Source organism: Enhydra lutris, unplaced genomic scaffold (assembly GCF_002288905.1).
Source record: "Enhydra lutris kenyoni isolate GAN:26980312 unplaced genomic scaffold, ASM228890v2 scaffoldscaffold7, whole genome shotgun sequence".
Taxonomy (NCBI): domain Eukaryota; kingdom Metazoa; phylum Chordata; class Mammalia; order Carnivora; family Mustelidae; genus Enhydra; species Enhydra lutris.
Window position 1 is genome coordinate 34,580,621 of NW_019154091.1, and position 19,904 is coordinate 34,600,524.

Genomic DNA, 19,904 nt, shown 5'->3' on the forward strand with positions numbered 1-19,904 from the left:
TTTTGATTGGCCGGGAAGCCTGAGGTTTACCATTTTTGATAGGAAAACTACTATATTACTTCAATCTTCGCATTACTGTTTTGTGTTGCTATGTTCTGCCATAAAATATTTTCATTGTTATCAAATTTTCTTGTCCTTTACATCTCTTGCCTTCTATATAATGGCCTTCAACCCACAGTGTAAATGATTTGGATGTAAGGTAATGTACAAACACATTTTTTGAAGAAAAAAAAACAATTTGGCAAATATTCTATATTATTTTGGAAATGGCAAAATACATTTCTTCTTAAAACTAACATCATTCCTATCAAAGAAAAAACTAACATCATTCCATTTTTATTCACTCCTCACTTAACACAATGAACACTACCACATGCTACTATGTGAAAATATAATGTTGACTAAATATGTCTTTAATATGTATCAATTAAATATGTCTTTAATTTCAACAAAAGCAAAAAAAGAACAACTAGAGTAGAAGATTACTAATTGCACCACTTGAATATCATGTAAGGCACCTGTTTCTTAACTATTTGAATCTCCAGAATATATTAAAAATCACTAAAAGATCTGTGGTCACCAGGCAAAAATTAAATTTTCTTCATCTTTGATTCCTATCCAGGGAACTGATGAAAAATCAAAATAACCTCTTATAAAATGTTCTTTCCTATAGCATAGTTCTATAATACAAAAGATATAACCAAAAAATTATTGAGGCATAAAAAGAACTAAAATGTCATTGGCATTTTAAACTATTTTTAATAGAACGTTTTGATTTAATAAGCAAACAATTGAGTTTGCTTACTGCATTTGAACTTGTTTCCTAAATAAAATAATTTCATACTGAAGCAGAATGTTAAAAATCTTAAGCCTGCAACAAAGTCATGTACTTAAAACAAAATTTTCTACCCTTTTTAGTTAAATGTATCTTATTTCTGCCCAGGAATGAGCAAGGTATGTCAGTTTACATGAATGGACAAATAATCCATGTACTGTCCCCCAAGAAGGTTAATGATCACCACCCATTCATTCCACTTGATGAAGATCTACCAATATGAGGTAAGTGTTTCACTTCCTATAGAAACTACAGTGAACTGTATTAATTGAATTCTATTAATTTTCAACTGTATTAAAAATAAGGTGTTGTCCAAAACAAGATAATTATCAATTCCCTAGAGACTGTTAATTCTTCATCAATCATATCTTTACAACAAATCCCACATGAATATCTTTTTCAGCAAACGATTTAATGCTGTGGGGATAATTTGCATTTAGAAATCAAAACTCTACCTCACCTCCAAAACCCATTTCTCAAGAGACTACTGAATCTACTTTGGCGGGGGAGAAAATTTCTACAATGATATGTGACTGACTGGACAAGTATGTCATATATATGAATAAAAATTGTCACGTGTATGAGTAAAAAGGTATATCACTAAAAATTCATAGATATATTTTGGTCATATAAACTCATATTCTAGGGGATTTATTGCATGGTTAAGAGTACAGGCTCTGGAATTAGGCTACTTAGGAACAAATCCCTTTTCTGTCACTTACTAGCTATGCAACTCTGGGCAAAATAGCCAACCTCTCTGTGCCTTAGTCTACGCATTTATAAAATGAGAGTAGTAATGTATGATTTGTACAAATTAAATGACTTAGTAAATATAAAGCACTTGGTACAGTGCCTGTCACATAGTAGGCATAAAATCAACATTAGCAATTATTACTAATGCTATTATCTACAGTTAGGTCCAAATTCTTTAACATTTGCTCTCTAATAGACTCCTAACTCTACCATTACTTCCCAAAAAGGTCTTCCAGTTCTGGCAATTTGATTTACTTATGTTCCTCAAATACTTTCTGCCCTTTTGCTTCTGTGCCTGACTTTAACTGGCCCTTTCTTTAAAATGATCTCCTTCTTTATATCTATCCAACTTCAACCTGTGAAGATCTAAGTTACACCTCCAACAAGGTACCTCCCCTATCACTGTAGCCTAAAGTGATTCCCCTTCTAAATCCCACTAGGACTCCATTACTAGAAACTGTACATACAGATATCTTCGGGTATATATGTGTGTGTGTATATCTCATCTCTATAATTACCTTACAAGATCCATGAGGGAGGAACTATGTCATATTCATATAGCCTCCACCACATCTAAAACAGAATAAGTGTTCTACATGTACATGCAATTTCACTGACTGATCATGTGGAATCCAAGCAAAAATGTTTACATACTGGTTCAGTGCATTAACAACAGTATTCTGGGCGTGAGAATTTCAGAACAGAGACAGCTCAGTAAACCCAACTGCATGAATGATAGCCTGACTTTGACCAAAATACGCATCCCAACTCAATACTACTCAGCAATAACTCTTGGTACTTACATATAACATGATTAAATTTCAAAAACATTATATAGAGCAAAAAATACCACACACAAGATAATATATACTGTACAGTTTTATTTTATATGAAGTTCAAGAACAGACTAATCAATGGTGATTAAAGTCAGAATAATGGTTGCCTCTGAGAACTGGGGATTAACTGAAGGAAAATATGAGAGAACATTTTAAGTAATGGAAATGATCTATATCTAGATCTATATATTGACCTTCTATATTTTAATTTTAGTATGCTGAAGTGGTATGTTAAACCATTAAAATTTTAATACATGCTTCAATAGCTAAGAAATAATTAAACTGTAAATTTTAAGATCTCAAGTTTCCACACATGGTGTCCTGCTCCAAGAACTTGGAAACATGGGGTGCCTGGGTGGCTCAGTGGGTTAAGCCTCTGCCTTCGACTCAGGTCATGATCTCAGGGTCCTAGGATTGAGCCCCACATAGGGCTATCTGCTCATCAGGGAGCCTGCTTCCCCCTCTCTTTCTGTCTGCCTCTGCCTACTTGTGATCTCTGTCAAATAAATAAATAAAATCTTTAAAAAAAAAAAAAAAGAACTTGGAAACAGAGTCTTAGGTAATGGACTTGTAGTATGTTTTCCAAGCCCAATTGCAAAGGAGTCTTGCATAAGGATCGTTGGATGTATTGGATAGATGAAGGCAAAGCCAATGGATGTTAAGTTATATAAAGTTTCACTGGCCAGGGCTATTCCCATTTTGAGATAGATAATTCACATTAACATAAACTCATAAAGCTAAATGTTCGATTTGTCTATTTCCCTTTTTTCTTATTTTGTGCTTAACAGAGCAACTTTCTAGTTATGATCTGACTCCCCATGTAGGTCTGCCTTTAGGGTGCTAATATGCTATACCAAGGAAATTTCAGCCCCAATATGAATGGTTTATTTTGGCTAATTGATAAACTGAGTTCTTATTGTGATTTTGGAGTCACACGGCTTGACTATTTAAGAGAAAGAAGACACTGACCACACAGGGGTAAGTGTATTCTGAGCCATGTGAGAATTGTATTTCTCATCATAAACAAATACACTGGCATTCTAGCTTAGTCCATTAGTCTTGTGGGTTTATTAATATGAGTCAATCCCTGAAAGATACTAAAACATCCAAGTTCCTGAGGTTGGAAGTTTAAGATCAGATACTGGAACACAGAAAATTCACCGAGGCAATTAATGCTATCTTTTGAGGCTTCTTGGGAAACCATCAGCAACACTTCAATGGCCTACTAAAAGCCATATTGAAGTCATACACTTTATATTTTCAAGACATGTTTATAATCATACAATTATTCTTGATTTGAGAAAAAATAAATTTTCTAATTTATAGTGTATAATAGTTGCTAAATATAGGAATTATAGAAAAATTAAAAGCTAATAATAAATTTTTTTAAATCACTCACAAAAAGAACTATCCCATAATCTAATAAAATGGGAAGAGTCATTGCAAGTTGGAGATCTGCCATATAATCCCACCTTGGCCATTCACTGTTATATGACCTTAAATAAGTCATTTAACCTTTTTGTATCTCAACTACTTCCCTGGTAAAAAATAGTCCTGTGTATCTTGCTGAGGTTTGTGACTCTCAAACTTGGTAAGATTTATTAAAAGTACTATTTAAGTGGTAAAGCATTATACAAATATTTTCATCTTACTATATCCATTACTATTATATCCAAAGTTAGGTTACAATAATGTGATTATAAAGAAGGAATTGGATCCACTTTAGAAATATAATATTTCTGGGACGCCTGGGTGGCTCAGTGGGTTAAGCCACTGCCTTCGGCTCAGTTCATGATCCTGGGGTCCTGGGATCGAGTCCCGCATCGGGCTCCTTGCTCGGCAGGGAGCCTGCTTCCTCCTCTCTCTCTGCCTGCCTCTCTGCCTGCTTGTGTGTACTCTCTCTCTCTGACAAATAAATAAAATCTTTAAAAAAAAAAAAGAAATATAATATTTCTAACTCTATAAATACTTTTACCAAATAATTGATCTAAGTACATGATATTCTAATATAGTAGATTTCATTATTGGCTCTATTCTTCTCCTCTTCCTATCTCTACACCCTTTATCATGTGATTCAACAGTTCTTCCCACTAGAGGGAAGACAGAGTACTTAACACACCTGCATGATCAGTGAGTAGAAGGGACAAAGTTCTTTCCCCTTCCTTAGCTTTCAGCTTGGGCATGTGACTTACTTGGCCAATGGGATGCTAGCAGACCTGATGAAAACATAGGTTTGAAATGTGCTTGCGTAGTGAGGTTTGCCATCTTCTCTGTTATCACCAGTGACAAGACCCATGGAGCAGACTTGGACCGAACCTGTAACCAACCTATGTCAGCCAACTCCCAACAAATCCATAGACACGTGACCACAAATACATTATTGTTTTAAGTCACTGCTTTTTTAAGGTGTCCTGTTACTAGGTATTATTGTGCCAATTGATAAGTGATGGGCTTGGTGACTATACAAAACACAGTATATTATATTTCTATGATCCTTCATTTATAGGATCATCTTTGCGTTTGATATTATAGTCCCTAGCCATAAATTTTATCATTATCCAACAATAATCAATAAGTACCATCTATTTGCAGGAAGTATTCTAGGCACCAGGCTAATCAGGGTATATGACTCTAGCCTCCATAATGAACATGGCAAAATCTCAGTAGCTTATTACACGGAAAGTTTATTCCCTCTACATAAAGGCCAATAAAGATGCTCTGGACTGAAGGGCTCTCCTGCATGGATCTCTTCCAAGTAAGACTCAGAGATCCAGACTCCTTCCATATCATGTTCAACATGTACCTCCGACATAATTTCAGAAGAGAGAGGTGGAATACACTGGATATTTAATCCCTTTAGCCCAGAAATGACACATACTCCACTGAAAGAATTGGTTGTATGTCCCCACACGAGTTAGGGTTAGGGTTAGGGTTAGGGTTAGGGTTAGGTTTAGGGTTAGAGAGAGGTGGGAAATTGTCATCTCTGGCTGAGTAGCCACTTCCCAGCAACAGCTCTACACTATGAACGGGGAGAGTAAATCTTTGGTAATTAGTTAAGCGCTTTGGTCAAAATTGTAAGAACAGAGCAGACAAAGATTCCCAACTTCATGGAATTTTTGCTTATTGACTATTTCATACCAGATACCAAGGTTATAAGGGGGAGTAAGATATGGTTCCTATCTTCAAAACACTCACAGACTGGGAGAGAAATAAAAGATTCACACAAATAATTATAGCAAATCATAAATGCTATAACAAATCCATTTAGAGACTCAGTGTTTGCACAGAGGAAGGAATGATTAACCGCTGAGGAGGTGTTAGGCTGAAACTTTAAAGATAATGTCTCAGAGCCTCTTTCATAACAAAGCTATGGGATGGTGTTGGGCACAAAAAGGAAGGGGAAAGCACCGGTATTTATAGGTGGTAAAACAACTTCTTGTTTCATGTACAAATTTGGGATAATGTAAGTTTCCTATTTAGAGGAGCCTTCATTTCCTTGGGCATTGCTTTGAAATAATGTCCTCTACGGGAGGACAAGTGCAATGCATGGCCCAAGCAAGACGGTTGGTGCCAGAGAACATAGAGGACAGAAGCTGACAATACAGGAGTGGCGATATCTAAAGACGTAGAATTCAATTAAAAAAAAAAAAGTATCTCTCCTCTCAAAGTCCTCGCCAGATAAAACAGAAACTAAATAACTAATGATATAAATCATGACTCAGACTGATCTAATAACTATGTACCAAACCTTTTCATTTCAGAGAATATAGTTTTTGAATCGCTCACAGAAGAGTTACAAAAATTAAACATATCTGGGGTGCCTGGGTGGCTCAGTGGGTTAAAGCCTCTGCCTTACGCTCAGGTCATGATCCCAGGGTCCTGGGATCAAGCCCCCACATCGGGCTCTCTGCTCAGCAGGGAGCCTGCTTCCCGCTCTCTCTCTGCCTACTTGTGATCTCTCTCTCTGTCAAATAAATAAATAAAATCTTAAAAAGAAAATTAAACATATCTTAGGCCAAAAAATACAACTTTATTAAGTACTGCATAATAGACTTACTGAAAAATAGTAAGGCTACATTCTTTGACCACCAAGCAATGAAACTGAAAATTACAAACAAAAGTGGAAAGTAGAACATATGGAAATGTAAAACACTTTCCCACGTAATCATTGTGTCCAAAAGAAAGCCAAAACTGCAACTATTTAAAATACAGTATTAGGGCGCCTGGGTGGCTCAGTGGGTTAAGCCTCTGCCTTCGGCTCAGGTCATGATCTCAGGGTCCTGGGATTAAGCCCACATCCGGCTCTCTGCTTAGTGGGGAGCCTGCTTCCCCCTCTCTCTCTGCCTGCCTCTCTGCCTACTTGTGATCGCTCTCTCTCTGTCAAATAAATAAAATCTTTTTAAAAAATAAATAAAATACAATATTTAAAAAGCTGAAGTTTTTGAAGGAAGTTCACAGCTTTAAATGCTCTAATTCTAAATAAGAAAAGAAAAACAAAATTTAAGTATGTAACATAATGGTATACATGAAATCTAAGAAAACCAACTGAAAATTATTAGAAATAAACAGAGTCTTCATTTAGATCTATCTGAACCCAAACCTCTGCACTTAGCTGCTATGCCTTGCTGCTTCCTGGTGTTTAGTTTATAAAAGGAGATGAAAGGCCCTGTCCTTTCCATTTGCTTCTACACAATTCAGTAAGATTGTTATAAAGAAGGCTGCCTGATTTTTTAGGCCAACCCTGATTAGGATCCAGTAAAAGAATAAATTAAAAATTAAATAAAAGTGAAGAAGAGAACAATATTCGTTAACATTTGTCATTGTTCTCTTGTAAGTTAATCTCTTTTAATGATAATCAAATGTGAAATGTCAGTCCTTATTAAAAGCTAGAGAAAAACTACACACTAACCAGTAGCATTATTAGGCTGGTCTCTTAAAAGTCAAAGGGGAAACCAAAGTGATATGGTTTGAATAAAGTCAAGAAAGGTAAATTTGTCAAAACCTAAAATATATTAGCTTATGTTTAAACATCACGGGTTCTTCAATTCACCATCTGGATCTAAATTTAACCTTATTAGCCCTTCTCAGCCAAATATGCAAGAAATCCATGTGAATTTGTATAATGGTCCAACTAGTTGTAAGATTCTAGGAGAGAATGAATTATATCCACCCTGTTCACAGCTATAAACGCAGGGTCTAGGTTTGGCACACAGTATGCCTGGTAAACATAGGTTGAATGAATGATCAGATGAACAGACAATATTTTTCTCATTTCTACTAATGACTGATGCCCAGAGACAGATTTCAATACTCGTCTAGAGATTTATATTATATTTCCTTGCTCTTTTTTGTTACAAGCTCTTCAAAAATAAGAAATTAAAAATGACAAAATCGATCTGAAACAGCTGAGAAGTATTGTCAACACAATCTCCACATTGGTAAGATCTGAAAATGTTTCCCTTATTAATTTCTTGAGAAAGATTTACTATGTTAGGCAGACTGTCTCATTTGCTCACAAGCTTTCAAAACTCTAGTTCTACTATATTCAAATTCCTCATTACCCTTCAACTTAGTGACCACCATTAACAGTCCACTGTATTTTTCACTGCCCTTATGTTTTTGCCTCAAGCTTTAACTGATTATATTCTTTGATTTCCTTATCCTGGTGTAGAGCCCTTTTTATACAGATCTTAAAAGCGACACTAGCTGCTTTTTGTTCCTCGGGTTTTTTGTTGTTTTGTTTTTTTTTTCCCTTCAAGATAATTATATTCTGTTGTGCCTTTTATTATCGTGTCTTTTAGGATCTCCTAACCTTGTACACTCTTGGGCTTTATTTAAGAGTGAGCTCCCTCCTCAACTCTCCACACTAAAACATGCTCATTAGGTTTCTTAATCCTCCATAATTTGCTTTTCTGAAATCTTATACCTTTGAGTTGCTGTGTTCTATGAGCCCATTTCCTTAGTAGAGCTATTCCAAGCAGCCCAGAATCAACAAGCACTAAACATAAGCTTATTCACTTTCTCAGCCAACATGACTCTACAGAAGAAAGAAAAAAAAAAAAAAAACACTTTATTTTGAATGTTTATGGACCATGAAACTATACCATTTTAACTTGATATTTCATTTTCTCATCCAAACATCGCCTGAGAAGGTTAAGAGCACAGAATTAGACTCTAGGCAGTCCTTAACATACAGTTATTAACTAACTTCTAGGCTTCAGGTTCTTCTTGGTCAAAAAACTATTCTATGTTAATAAAACAGAAATAACACCATCCTGATGTTATGTAGTGACTGGTAAATCCCAACTACAGCTTTGCCTTATACCCAGTATTGAGGAGAAGAGGAAAACATCTTTTTTCAGTTACTCTGCAAGAGCTCTGCTTTTCCAAATGGGTTGTTTTTAAAAGACATGTGCGCGTCCCTGAAATCTGATTGCTCCGTCAACTCTGCTCTTCTCAGCAGCTCATCCCCTGCGTTCTCTTCCATTCTACTCACCACGAGCACCTTTGTTAATGGACATGTACAAAAGGGCAAAGAGAGCATATATTTTATTTTTGATTGTAACTTCTTTCGTTTAAATTTAAAAACAAAACAAAACAAAAAACAACAACAACTTGGTGCTGAATTGAAAGAGTTAATAACGTTTCCAGAGGTGCCTATAAGTTATTCAAGCAAAGTTTACACTTCAGCCCTGTCCATGTTAACTTTTGATCCTCCCCATCCAGATGATAGAAAGCAAAGCCAGTAATTTCTTTATTTAATTGGTTTGCATCCACACACTGACCTCCAGGGCTCTGTTTACATAGCCTATCACGCAGTATGTTCCACAGTTCCCTGTCTCTTTCAAAAGCATGTTTCTCCTGAGATTTGATATATAGCTTTCATGTTTAATCACTACATTAAACTCAATGCTCTGCTTCCCCCAGCATCAACTACCCTTCTTGGGAGGTGGGGAGAAGAGCACAGCTTCTTGCTACTTCTGAACATAAAAGGAAGTCTGTTTTACTCTATTGGTAAAGTCACCAACTACACACGATTGCAGGCAAGCAACATTAGTGCATCAACGAGGAAACAATATCAAAATGGAAACCTTAAAACTCCTTGAGAAAGAAGGTAGGTTGATTGCTCTCAGTCAGCAAAGCCGAAAACTTGAGGTGATTGAGTTACAAATCAACAGAAACAGAGTTTAATCAGTATATACCTCAGGACACAGAGGACACAGCTAGATGGCAGCTACAGTATTAATCAAATTAACTTTGAGGACAGAACATTCTTGGGGTTCTCGGATCAGAATTAATTCAGTGCCACTACCTTCTGGTTGAAGGTTTTGTTAACCTTCACCACAAATAGAACTTTTGATGTCTCTTTAACTTAATGTGGACATGGTAATGCCATGATCCTTTCCATAAGAATCTGTATGTGACTCGAATTTCTGAGACAAATGAAAACTTGGAAAAAATAGTTGATCTCTTTCATTAAGTCAAGGTAATCTATAATCTTCAGGCTTTTAAAGTGACATGAAATGTATGTATTTTACTTTAAAATAGTTCAAGCAAAAAAAGAAAAGTGAAATGAGTATGGCAAATTATTAACAACTATAAAATCTAGGTGATGGATATATGGATATTCATTATACCACACTCTATTTTTATATATAGTTGAAATATTTCATTATAATTTTTTTGAAGCTTTAAAAAAAAACACAAGCTGTTTGTGGGTTTGCTTTTATAGAAAAAAGTTGATACAGTTTTGAGAAAAAAATGAAATCACTCTCTAGGTTGATTGCTTGGGTATGTATTCAACAACTGACATTTTTCACCATGTGCTGACAGTGAAAACTTTCCTTCCTTCCTCCTGAAGCTCACTCCACAGTCAGAAACTCATTTACACAAATTGCAAATGTGCAGTAAGTTCTGCATAAGCTGGGTTCCTTATTTGGGAGGGGAGATATATATATATATATATATATATATATATACATTTATATATATATATATATCAAATGTTACTTTGAAATCCTTTCCTTTATGGCCAGTCATTAACCATACTATTTATTTTTTAAGTGTTTTTTTTCCTTTGCAAGATTGACATTTTCCTTCATTTAAAAATCTTACTTTGTCAGGAACACTGTTATAGCTGTATACAACATTAAGCAGAGCTAGTTTACTTTCTGTGTTTGATGAACAATAGAAAATCTGAACCTATTAAAGTCATACATTTAATTGTTCCAATATGCCATCTTATTTCTAACCAAATTTGCACGATATAGCATGCCAAAGAACACAGTTCTAGCTTCCTTTGTCATGATTCCCTCATCTGATACTAAGCTAAAAGAGCTTATAAGAAAACATAATTACCTGTTTCTTAATTTGAAACCATCTGAATTCTTTCCACAACATATTTAAATTTGAAATTAAAAGAATAAATAAACTTTTAATCAGTATTCCCCATAAGATTTTTCAGAGTACAGAACTTCGTAGTTTTCAAAGACATGCAGATGTTGTCCATCATAAACTTTTTTTTTTTTTTTTTAAATTAGGACTTGGAGAAAATAAAAATCATGAACAAAAAATGTTTGGTAACCAGAGTGAAAGACGCGTGTCTGTACAGATGTTATAACTATCACTACGGGAATTTAGCAGCATGCTTTCATTTGGATTTGCAAATTCAACATAAATTTTCTGACTTTGACAACTGCTGCCTAATATTTCAATTCTGTACACTATTTCCAGGTTTTACTTTCAAAATGAACTTGGACTTTTTCGTTTTTAAGAGCTATGTACCAGATCCTTTAACCTAAAACCAGTTTCTGACCTGATGTTTAGGGAATTAAATCGGATCATAACGAAGTAGGATCTTAATAAATATTTGGTAATACTGGTAATGATATAAAAAGATCCAACTTTTATGTAAAAAATTCATATGCCATCAATTTTCTCCATTTATTTTTTATTATACTTAGAGATTTTAATATTTAAGAAATGACAAAGACTTCTCACCCTATTTTGAGTCACCTCTTATGAATCAATAAAAGGTCAAATCATTGATACAATGTCACCATGCCTTTAGTCTCCATTTAGTCTCTATTGTAAACCAGTAATGTTTATCTTATGCTCTCACTGTCAGATGTGATTCAGAAGCCCAAACACACAGAATGGACAGATTTCTGGAACCAGGGTTCTCAAATGAGGTGAAATTGTTAACTCAAATGTACAGACTTCATATTTAAAGAGTCTCACCAAGTCGGAGACATTCATAAAGGTATACAATAAAATAAAGATGAAGCTTTTAAAGGAGAAAAGCATGTTAGCACCTTAACGTCATGACCAAAAAGAATATATATGGTCCTCAGGTCCTTTGTGAACATAACGAACAAACACTTTTTTTTAAAGTTAAAACAGAATGGAACTCAAACCAGTGTAAGAATGTTACTTTCAAATTCAGTAAATTATATGTTTCTTTGCAAATTATTTTCTCCTGAAACTGAAAATCAATGTTTATTTATCTATTAACAATTCACTAAATGGCATAATTTCTTTGTATGAATATGAGACAATTTTTGTGTCTTAATTATAAATACCATTTGACACTCTGGAGCACATAAATCTCAGCAAATGACATAAAGACACAGTCCAACCTAAGGATTATATGGCTACATTCAGGCTTAATGAAAAGAACATCTAATGAGGTTGATATGCCATTGTTTCTGAAAATATAAATTTTTTCCTGATAGATGCAAAATAATGGCTTCAGGTCACCTTAGCTTTCCATTCCCCCCCACAACAAAACAAATTTTTTAAAAACTAACAAATCGTAGACAAATTTCTATTTCTATTGGCTTAAACTCTTTTTAGTTTTCTGGATTAGTGCTTGCTTCAGCAGCACATAAACTATAGTTTGCTGGATTAAATGTATTTATTACCCACATTTGATGACAAGTCACTTGCACATAATCTTCAAATCATTCAGGATGCCTTATCTACTTAGAGAATAATATTCTATTTTGAGCAATAAGTATGTAAACTCTTACTTCTGCTTTTAAAATGAAACTTGGCAGATAGAGGGCATTGAAGCCTTATTGCAGAACTATCAAGAATCCCAAAGTGAACATCTCCGGTTAGGATTCCAAGCAGCCGATAGCCAGCCTTGGGTGGGGTTCATGTTTTGAGAGGCTGCCTAGTCTGTTTAAAATCAAAAAGGTTCTTGGTCTGATGAGTTACTCCTCAGAGAATAATGTAAATAAAATACACTGGGAATAACATTACTAATGTAAACATACCTGAACCGGAGTCAAACTTGCTTTCTGACCTGTAAAGAGAAAGAAATTTTTCACAATAAAAAAATTGCTTATTAAAGAGCAACTGTTACTTTGCGGGAGGGGAACCAATAGTTAGAGATTTCAGTACATTGGCCAAAAAGGAAAATCGCTTTTAAAATGTAAATACCTCATCTATTTTAACTATTTTAGATGTACACATTATCCTAAGTCCCCTAAACATGCACATTACCTGTAGAGACAGCACAGTATGAAAAAGATAGTTAACTTTTTAACTTGTTTTGAGAGGAGGATAAATTATGGATCAAAAAAAAAAAAAGGCAGATTAACTTGTTTCCGTAATATAATAAAGCAATAAAAAACTCAAATTTAAATTTATCCTCTTTCTTATTATTAAGATTTTCAATTATTCAATACCAAGTAATTTTTCACTAAGTTCTTCGCCCAGTAAATGAACCTAGTCACTCCATACATTTAATAAGAAGGAGGAAAAAAAAAATCCGAGCTCTTGTGGGAACATTATGTTTCAGATATAGGTTAATACTGGTTGTAAATTCAGAAGCCTTTGAAGCTCTCAGTTCGGCTGTGGGAAAACTTCTGTTGGGTAATTACTCCCAAGATGCTGCTGATGTGCTGTCAAGCAGAATTAACCCTATGACTAGGCCTATCTACACAGGCTACTATAAGACAGCATTGTCTATATCTAGCTCTCAAACCAATTAGTGGGCATGCTCCAGTCGGATTTATATCACACATTAACAATCAATAGTATATATGTTCACAGCTGCCACAGCAAGATACAAGAACCCACCAGCAGGAGTCCTGTTAAGGGATGTTACATTGACAGAGAAGATTTTTTTTTTCCTGGGGAAATGTAGTTAACTAAGTGGGAAAGGAGAGTTCTTTGAAATTATGCCAGGGTACCAAAGCACTTTTGGAAGCAGTGGCTTTCTTTACCTAAATGAGTTTCAAGAGAAGTCATCAAAGGGGAGAAGGAGAAAGGAGAAGCGAGAAGCAGCTTCCTTTGTCATAAAAAGCCATTTTTCTCAAGTATTCTCAAGAAAAGTTTCACCTGATACTTAAACTAAGTCAGTAACTATTAAAAAAAAAAAAAAGTATTATGACCGCCATGGTTATCAATAACCAGCGCTGTAAGCCAGGTGCACATTTCCCCCAAGCCCTGGCTAGTCACAGTCCTCCTTTCAATCCTTCTCTGACCCATCCCTGACCACCATTTCAGCTGTAGACCATTTTTGGTTTTTGTTCTCTCTCCTGCTGTGGAAAGCCCTGCCCTGGGTCCTCTTCCTTGTTTCCAGCATCCCTGACCCCAGTCTAAAGGACACTTGCTCCACATCCTCCTGGTTTCCTTGCCTGGCTTCCCCCTTGGTCACAGCACGTACACAGTGCCTGGTGCTCGAACACAGCAACTGTCTGCTGAGGGGCACGTCTGCCCCCACACACAGCCTTCTCACCTGCATTGCAGGGGTTCTCCCTTCTGTCTAAGCTTCCCTCCACTTCTGTGCTAAGAGGCACTCTCTCATCCGGCCTGACACCAGGCCGTGTGAGTGACTCCTCTTCTCTGCTGTCTCTTCGATCCCGGGTTTCTATAGGTTTCTCCTCCCTTCTTCAGAGAAGTGCTCGGGAATGAAATAAAGGTCCTCTTTCAAGTCGGTGCCCTACTTTCCTGCGCTTGCAATCAAGTGTATGGAAGGGAGAAACTACATCCTCTGCCTTCCTTACATACATCCTGTAAACTACATCCTCTGCTGTGTCTTCCTTTCCTGACCTCCCAATAGATTCACTCTTTGAGCCACTACCATGTATCCTTGCTAAAGTTTATCAGTGGCTTCCTATCGCTAAACCCAAAAGCCTTGTTACAGTCCCGACTTTACTAAACCTCTCTCCAACTAACAAGTGACGCTACCTGAAGGTTGTCCCGGGACCCCAAATGGTGTAGGTACTAAGCTCAATTCAATTTCTTTTCCCTCAAATATAATTCCCTGCAATCTAGCACTGAAACTGGATATCATGACATTGATCCAGTTTTCTTCTGCACCCCCAAAACCATACTGGTCACCAAGACCTGTTGATTCTACTACCTTCCCCTCCTCTCTGTTCTCACCCTTACCATCTTTGGGTCTATCGTTGGCTCAGAATCTCATAACTAGGATCATGCCCTCTCTTCCAGTCTATTATCCCATCAGCTGCCAGAAGTTTCCAAAACACTAATCTGATCATAGTACTACCACCCCCAAAACGAGTGCAGAGCTTTTCAAACGTGGGTCACAAATTGACCCATTGGTGTATTATAAAATTCATTTAGTGGATTACAAGTAGTATTTTTTTAAAAAAAACTGAATTAGAATAGAAAAGAAGACAAACGCACTTCACATAGTAAGAGTATTAAGAGTATGTGCAATTCTGTGCAAACTTGAGGGACATGTATGTGCATTTGTGAGTGTGCATGATCGCACATGGGTGGGCTATGCAGGACCATCCTGACAAGTGAGCAAAAAGCCTCTGCTCAGGCCTTCCTCTGACTGTGTGCTCCCGTCCACCAGGCAAGGAGTCCCTTCTTGAAGCTCCCTTCCCTGAAGCTCCAAATACCAAAGACCCCAGCATTGTCCAACCAAATGGCCCTTAGCTGGCTTCCTCAGCCTGGATAGGCCCTTCCAGGCAGGTTGTGTTTCCAGTGTGTGTGTGCCTCCAGCTCGAGGGGTGGCCAGAAGCTGGAAGGAGAGAGACTGGACCTGAGGGCAGAGGGAAGGGTGAACAAAGAGGACAGGGGAGAATGCTTTCTCTCCTTTCCACATTTCTGGTCAGAGAAGTCTTAATTCAAACTCTTCCGTGAGAGTGGGAAGCTGGAGCACCAAGGGGCCAGAGACTGTCCCTCAGACCAGACTGGCATGGTCTACATGGCCTTGGAACTCAGGTGCCCGGCTGCCAGGGATAGGGAAGGGGCAGTGACAGGACAGATGGGAGAGCTGCTCTGTCCCACAAAGGAGAAAACAAAGGAGGTGTTCTCTGACAGATCCATAGCCATTGGAAGAGAAGGCTGAGGGAGACTTCTCTCCTCCACTTGGCCTGGTTGCCGTCACGCCTACATTTCCCCAGGATGAATGACAGTCTTTTGGTGGAAGTCTAAATTAACTTTAAATTTGTACTATTCTCAGTTATTTGGTATTTCGCTGTTTTTGTTATAAGGTACATCTGTCAAAGTAGGTTGGTATATCATTTTGTAATAGCTTATTGCCTTGATTTATAACCTCTTAAATAATTAGCTATCTTGGATCCCCATTTGTCCTCTGGCCCAGGCCATGCAAGTGGTAGGACCAGGCCTGGCAATAAATCATCATGTAAAAAGGTACATCTTCCTATGGGTCACAGACAAAAAAGTTTCAAAGCCACTGACTGAGGGATATCAAGTTCACACTCCTCTGCAATGTGTCTGAGGGCCCTGATCCCAGGTTTCCCACCCCAACTGTAACCCACATTGTGTCCTTCACTCTCACCAATGCAACTGCTGCCATATTATTAGCCTGCATCCAGTGCCCCCGGCCTCCAGTGCCCTCCCCCCAGCTCCTTAGTGACAAGCACTTAGGCAACTGTGAAGACCCACCTCAATCTCGTCAGCACCCTGCCTGGCCCCTTGCCTCCCAGAGCTCCTTGCTTGCCCCTCAGTTACTGCATGGTGTGGGGTCTGGCACAGAGACCCCCACACTGTGTGTCAGAGAGATGCAGGCTGGGTCTGGTCCTTCTTCATATTCCCAACACTCACTGCGGCATGCGGCATTGAAGAGTTATTAAAAATGTGTAGTAGGAATTAACATACGAACAAATGGATCTGTACATTAACAGAAGGCTATAAATAGGTACAGTGGCCAAACATTCAATAAAATGCCTCCTTTGAGATGTGAAAAATTGTTTCAAAAAACTCTTATTCCTTGGACCATCTTATCTTCTCTAGAGGTAGCCGGTCAATATGTAAAATGTACGTGTAGAGTGCAGAGAAAACATCTTCACAAATGAGTTAATGATGTCCGGTATCAGTTGAAAAACAAGAATGTTTTTAGAATTCTCAGACACAGTACTGAACCTTCAAAAAACACACAACTACTCTATTATTAATTAAGACTTAATAGTAGAGTTAATACTATCTCTTTGGGGATTAAGGAAAGTTGGTCCTGTGGTAGAAGTTAATTCATATTTCTCAGATTTTACACACACAAGACAAAAAGTAGGTCTCTACTGTGCTATGGACTATGATCATCTCTACTTCTAAATCCTCTTCTAATAAGTAAGTAAAGTATAGACAGGATCAAACAAAAAGCAAGGGTGAAGAACAATTCACACATAATACAGATTATACTAGAAAGGCAAAAAGGGATGGTCCTTCATTCATTCCACACCACGTGTGATGTGCTTATATTTTCAGTAGTATATTAAGCTAGATAGCAGGAATATAAAAATGCATGAACTAAGGTTATGTGGAGTATAAGATACATAAATAGAATTATGTCCACACAGACACCCATTTAACCCCTTGATTCCATACTCACATCTAAGCTTAACGCTACACAACTAGCTGCTTTGGCAATTGCCAAAAGTTGGAGAATATAGCACACACTGCTATGGTCTTCCATGTCCTTTCTCCACTTCTTTATTTTAGAAATAGATGCTCTGAGTTTTCGATGGGCACATAAGCTGCCTAAGTAAGACAACCTTTCCACAATATCTCCTAACTCTCTTGTAGCTAGTTGTAACCATGTGACTAAGTTCTCGCCGAAAGGATGCAGGCAGAAGTGATGTGTATGGCATCTGAGTTGTGACCTTCCACGGAGCTGCATCCCTTTCTTCTTCTCACTGGCTGGAATGTAGATGTGATTCCAGGAGCTGAAGCAGCCTTACATCACAAGAGAGAAGCTGGTATCAGAATATCAGCCTTTTACCAGCCCTCGTACTGAAGGTACATATATACTGGTAGCACCATACCAATCCTGTTACCATGTTTAAGCCACTATTATTTTGGGGCACTTGTAGCAATATTAGCACACTAAAAAAGGCTTAAACCTAAACTCCCAAATTTTTCAACCTGAATAGTTTTTATGAATTTGTAGTTGTTAGGAAAATTTAAGTATCATTACTACTTTTTTCAATAATTTAAATATACAATGAATGCATTCTTTAGATAACAAAACTGTATTTTTAAAAAAAGGTGGCTTTAGTCTTTTTTATTTTTAAAAGAGGGTGGCTTTAGTCTTTCAGTAGAGTTTTACAGTCCTGAACAAATTTATAAAACTACTGTCCTCTATTTATAGGAAATAACCCAGAGTCCAGGAAAGTTCTGTGTATTGAAGTCAAAAGTTATTTATTTTATCATTTTTAAAAATTGTATTGTCTCTTACGAGGAACCCACAAAGTGTCAGAGAAACGGCTTTTGCTTAATGTCCAAATGAATTAAAAATTTTTTAATGAGAACCACGTTAAGTATGAGCTACATGAAGCTGAGGAACTCATTGTGCCAAAAGGTTTTAGGTAATGTGTGGAAAGGTGAGTGTGCTGTTCTTAGTGTTTTAAATTGATGTCAATCTAAGATTCTAGCTGCAGAAGTTATTAGAAGGAAGAAGAAGGAGTAACAGACGGATTTCTGCCTATAAGGTCATCATTATATATGACAACTCCTCTATACCCAGGATTTTCTAGAACAGTCCAGGTCAAATAACCTGTTCTGTTGTCCCCTTAAAACATAGAAAATTTTCAGAAATTCCAATATTTCAGGAGCCTACTTATAAGTTTTAGAATTTCTTTTAATAATAGCTATGAGTATCTGTGCCCCTTCTTCTGGCTACATACATAGAATATGCTTCCTCTGCTTGGAACGCCCCCTCCCCCGACCTCATTCTAGTATCCCAACCCTTTGTCTAACTTCTAAACTCTCCCCCACAGATTAGTTTTCATCATTGCTGGTTTGAAAAGGAGTGGCCAGAAGATGTTAAATCCCTTGAGTTTATACCCAAATAGCAGTTGTTCCTTCTTTGCACTCATCAGATTTGAAATCCTACACCGGTTCATGTTATTTGACCATACTAAAAGTGTTCAACAACTGCGGCAGACACTGGTTGTTGCCTATCTAACAGCCAGTCTTCTTCTTCCCTGAAGACAGAATCCCAGTTTTGGAAGGGTGCTCAAGATGTGTTCCCCCTCAGCCCCCCAACAGGAATGGCTGGTTCCCAGATAGGCAGGTAACCCCATTCCGACCAGCGAGAGGTACCGGGAGGTCTGCTGGGACACTTCTTGGAAAGGTTTTTCTCCATGAAAAGGACAGAGGTGATTTAGGGAGAAGGCCCTTTTCCTACTTTATCCCTCTCCCTGTTTCCTGCCTTTGAGGTTATTATTTAAGGCTGTGACACTTAGAACCGCTACGGCAATCTTGTAACATTGAAGGGAAGGCCAGGAGAATCACAGAAATGCCAACATAGAACTCTGATGTGTTCCAGTTCCAGAAGGGTCTTTCTTTAGAGTTTGTGTTGAGGTAGTCAAGTCTTTCCCTGTTAAACCACTTTTACTGGGGTATTTCTGTTACTTTCAACCCAGAATATTCTGATATTGTAACCAAAGTAGAACTAGGTTATGAGATACCTACTTAATGCATTTAAAACTTAGGCCTCTATGTTTTATTTTGATGATAAAGATGCTATAAAGACAAAAGACAGGAAAATACACAGGAAAAAATAAATTTAAACATTGAAAGACACAATAGTTTCCACAACAAAAACTGAGAAAAAATGTACAAATAAAAGGTGCCCATTAACGGCATGCTCTATTTTTTTTTAAACTGACAAAAATGAATCAAACAACCCATAAATTTAGAAATCAAAACAGTCAGCCAAAGAGCAGCAAACCTGAGGCACCCTACTTGAAGAGGCCCCACAGGAGCCTGTTAATGAGAAAATGAGGTTCAGGGACTGCGAGGCACCCCAAGCACCTCTTCCTTTATTGATAGACTCTTCCCCTGGGCACCGTATGGCACCCAAGTACCATGCCGTGTAAGCTCCCACTCCCCCACGGGCACACTCTGCTTCTGCTTGGTATTGTGTGGTTTTTTATGTTTTCCTCGTAACCGGGCCATGGTCCTGTCACTGGGATCACTGCCACCCTGAGATGTTGGTCCGAGACTTTATGCAGCAGAGTGGTAGAGTCTAT

The 19,904-nt window shown here is 37.4% G+C and overlaps 1 protein-coding gene across 1 annotated transcript in view; it reads right to left on the reverse strand.

Annotated features, from left to right (window-relative positions):
* The window catches only part of LOC111142089 (methionine sulfoxide reductase B3), a 163,576-nt gene that overhangs the window by 70,244 nt on the left and 73,428 nt on the right, over positions 1-19,904 (reverse strand). Inside the window, exon 5 of the mRNA XM_022495039.1 lies at positions 12,705-12,733. Coding sequence (XP_022350747.1) covers positions 12,705-12,733 — 29 coding nt within the window. The remainder of the gene's footprint in view (positions 1-12,704; positions 12,734-19,904) is intronic.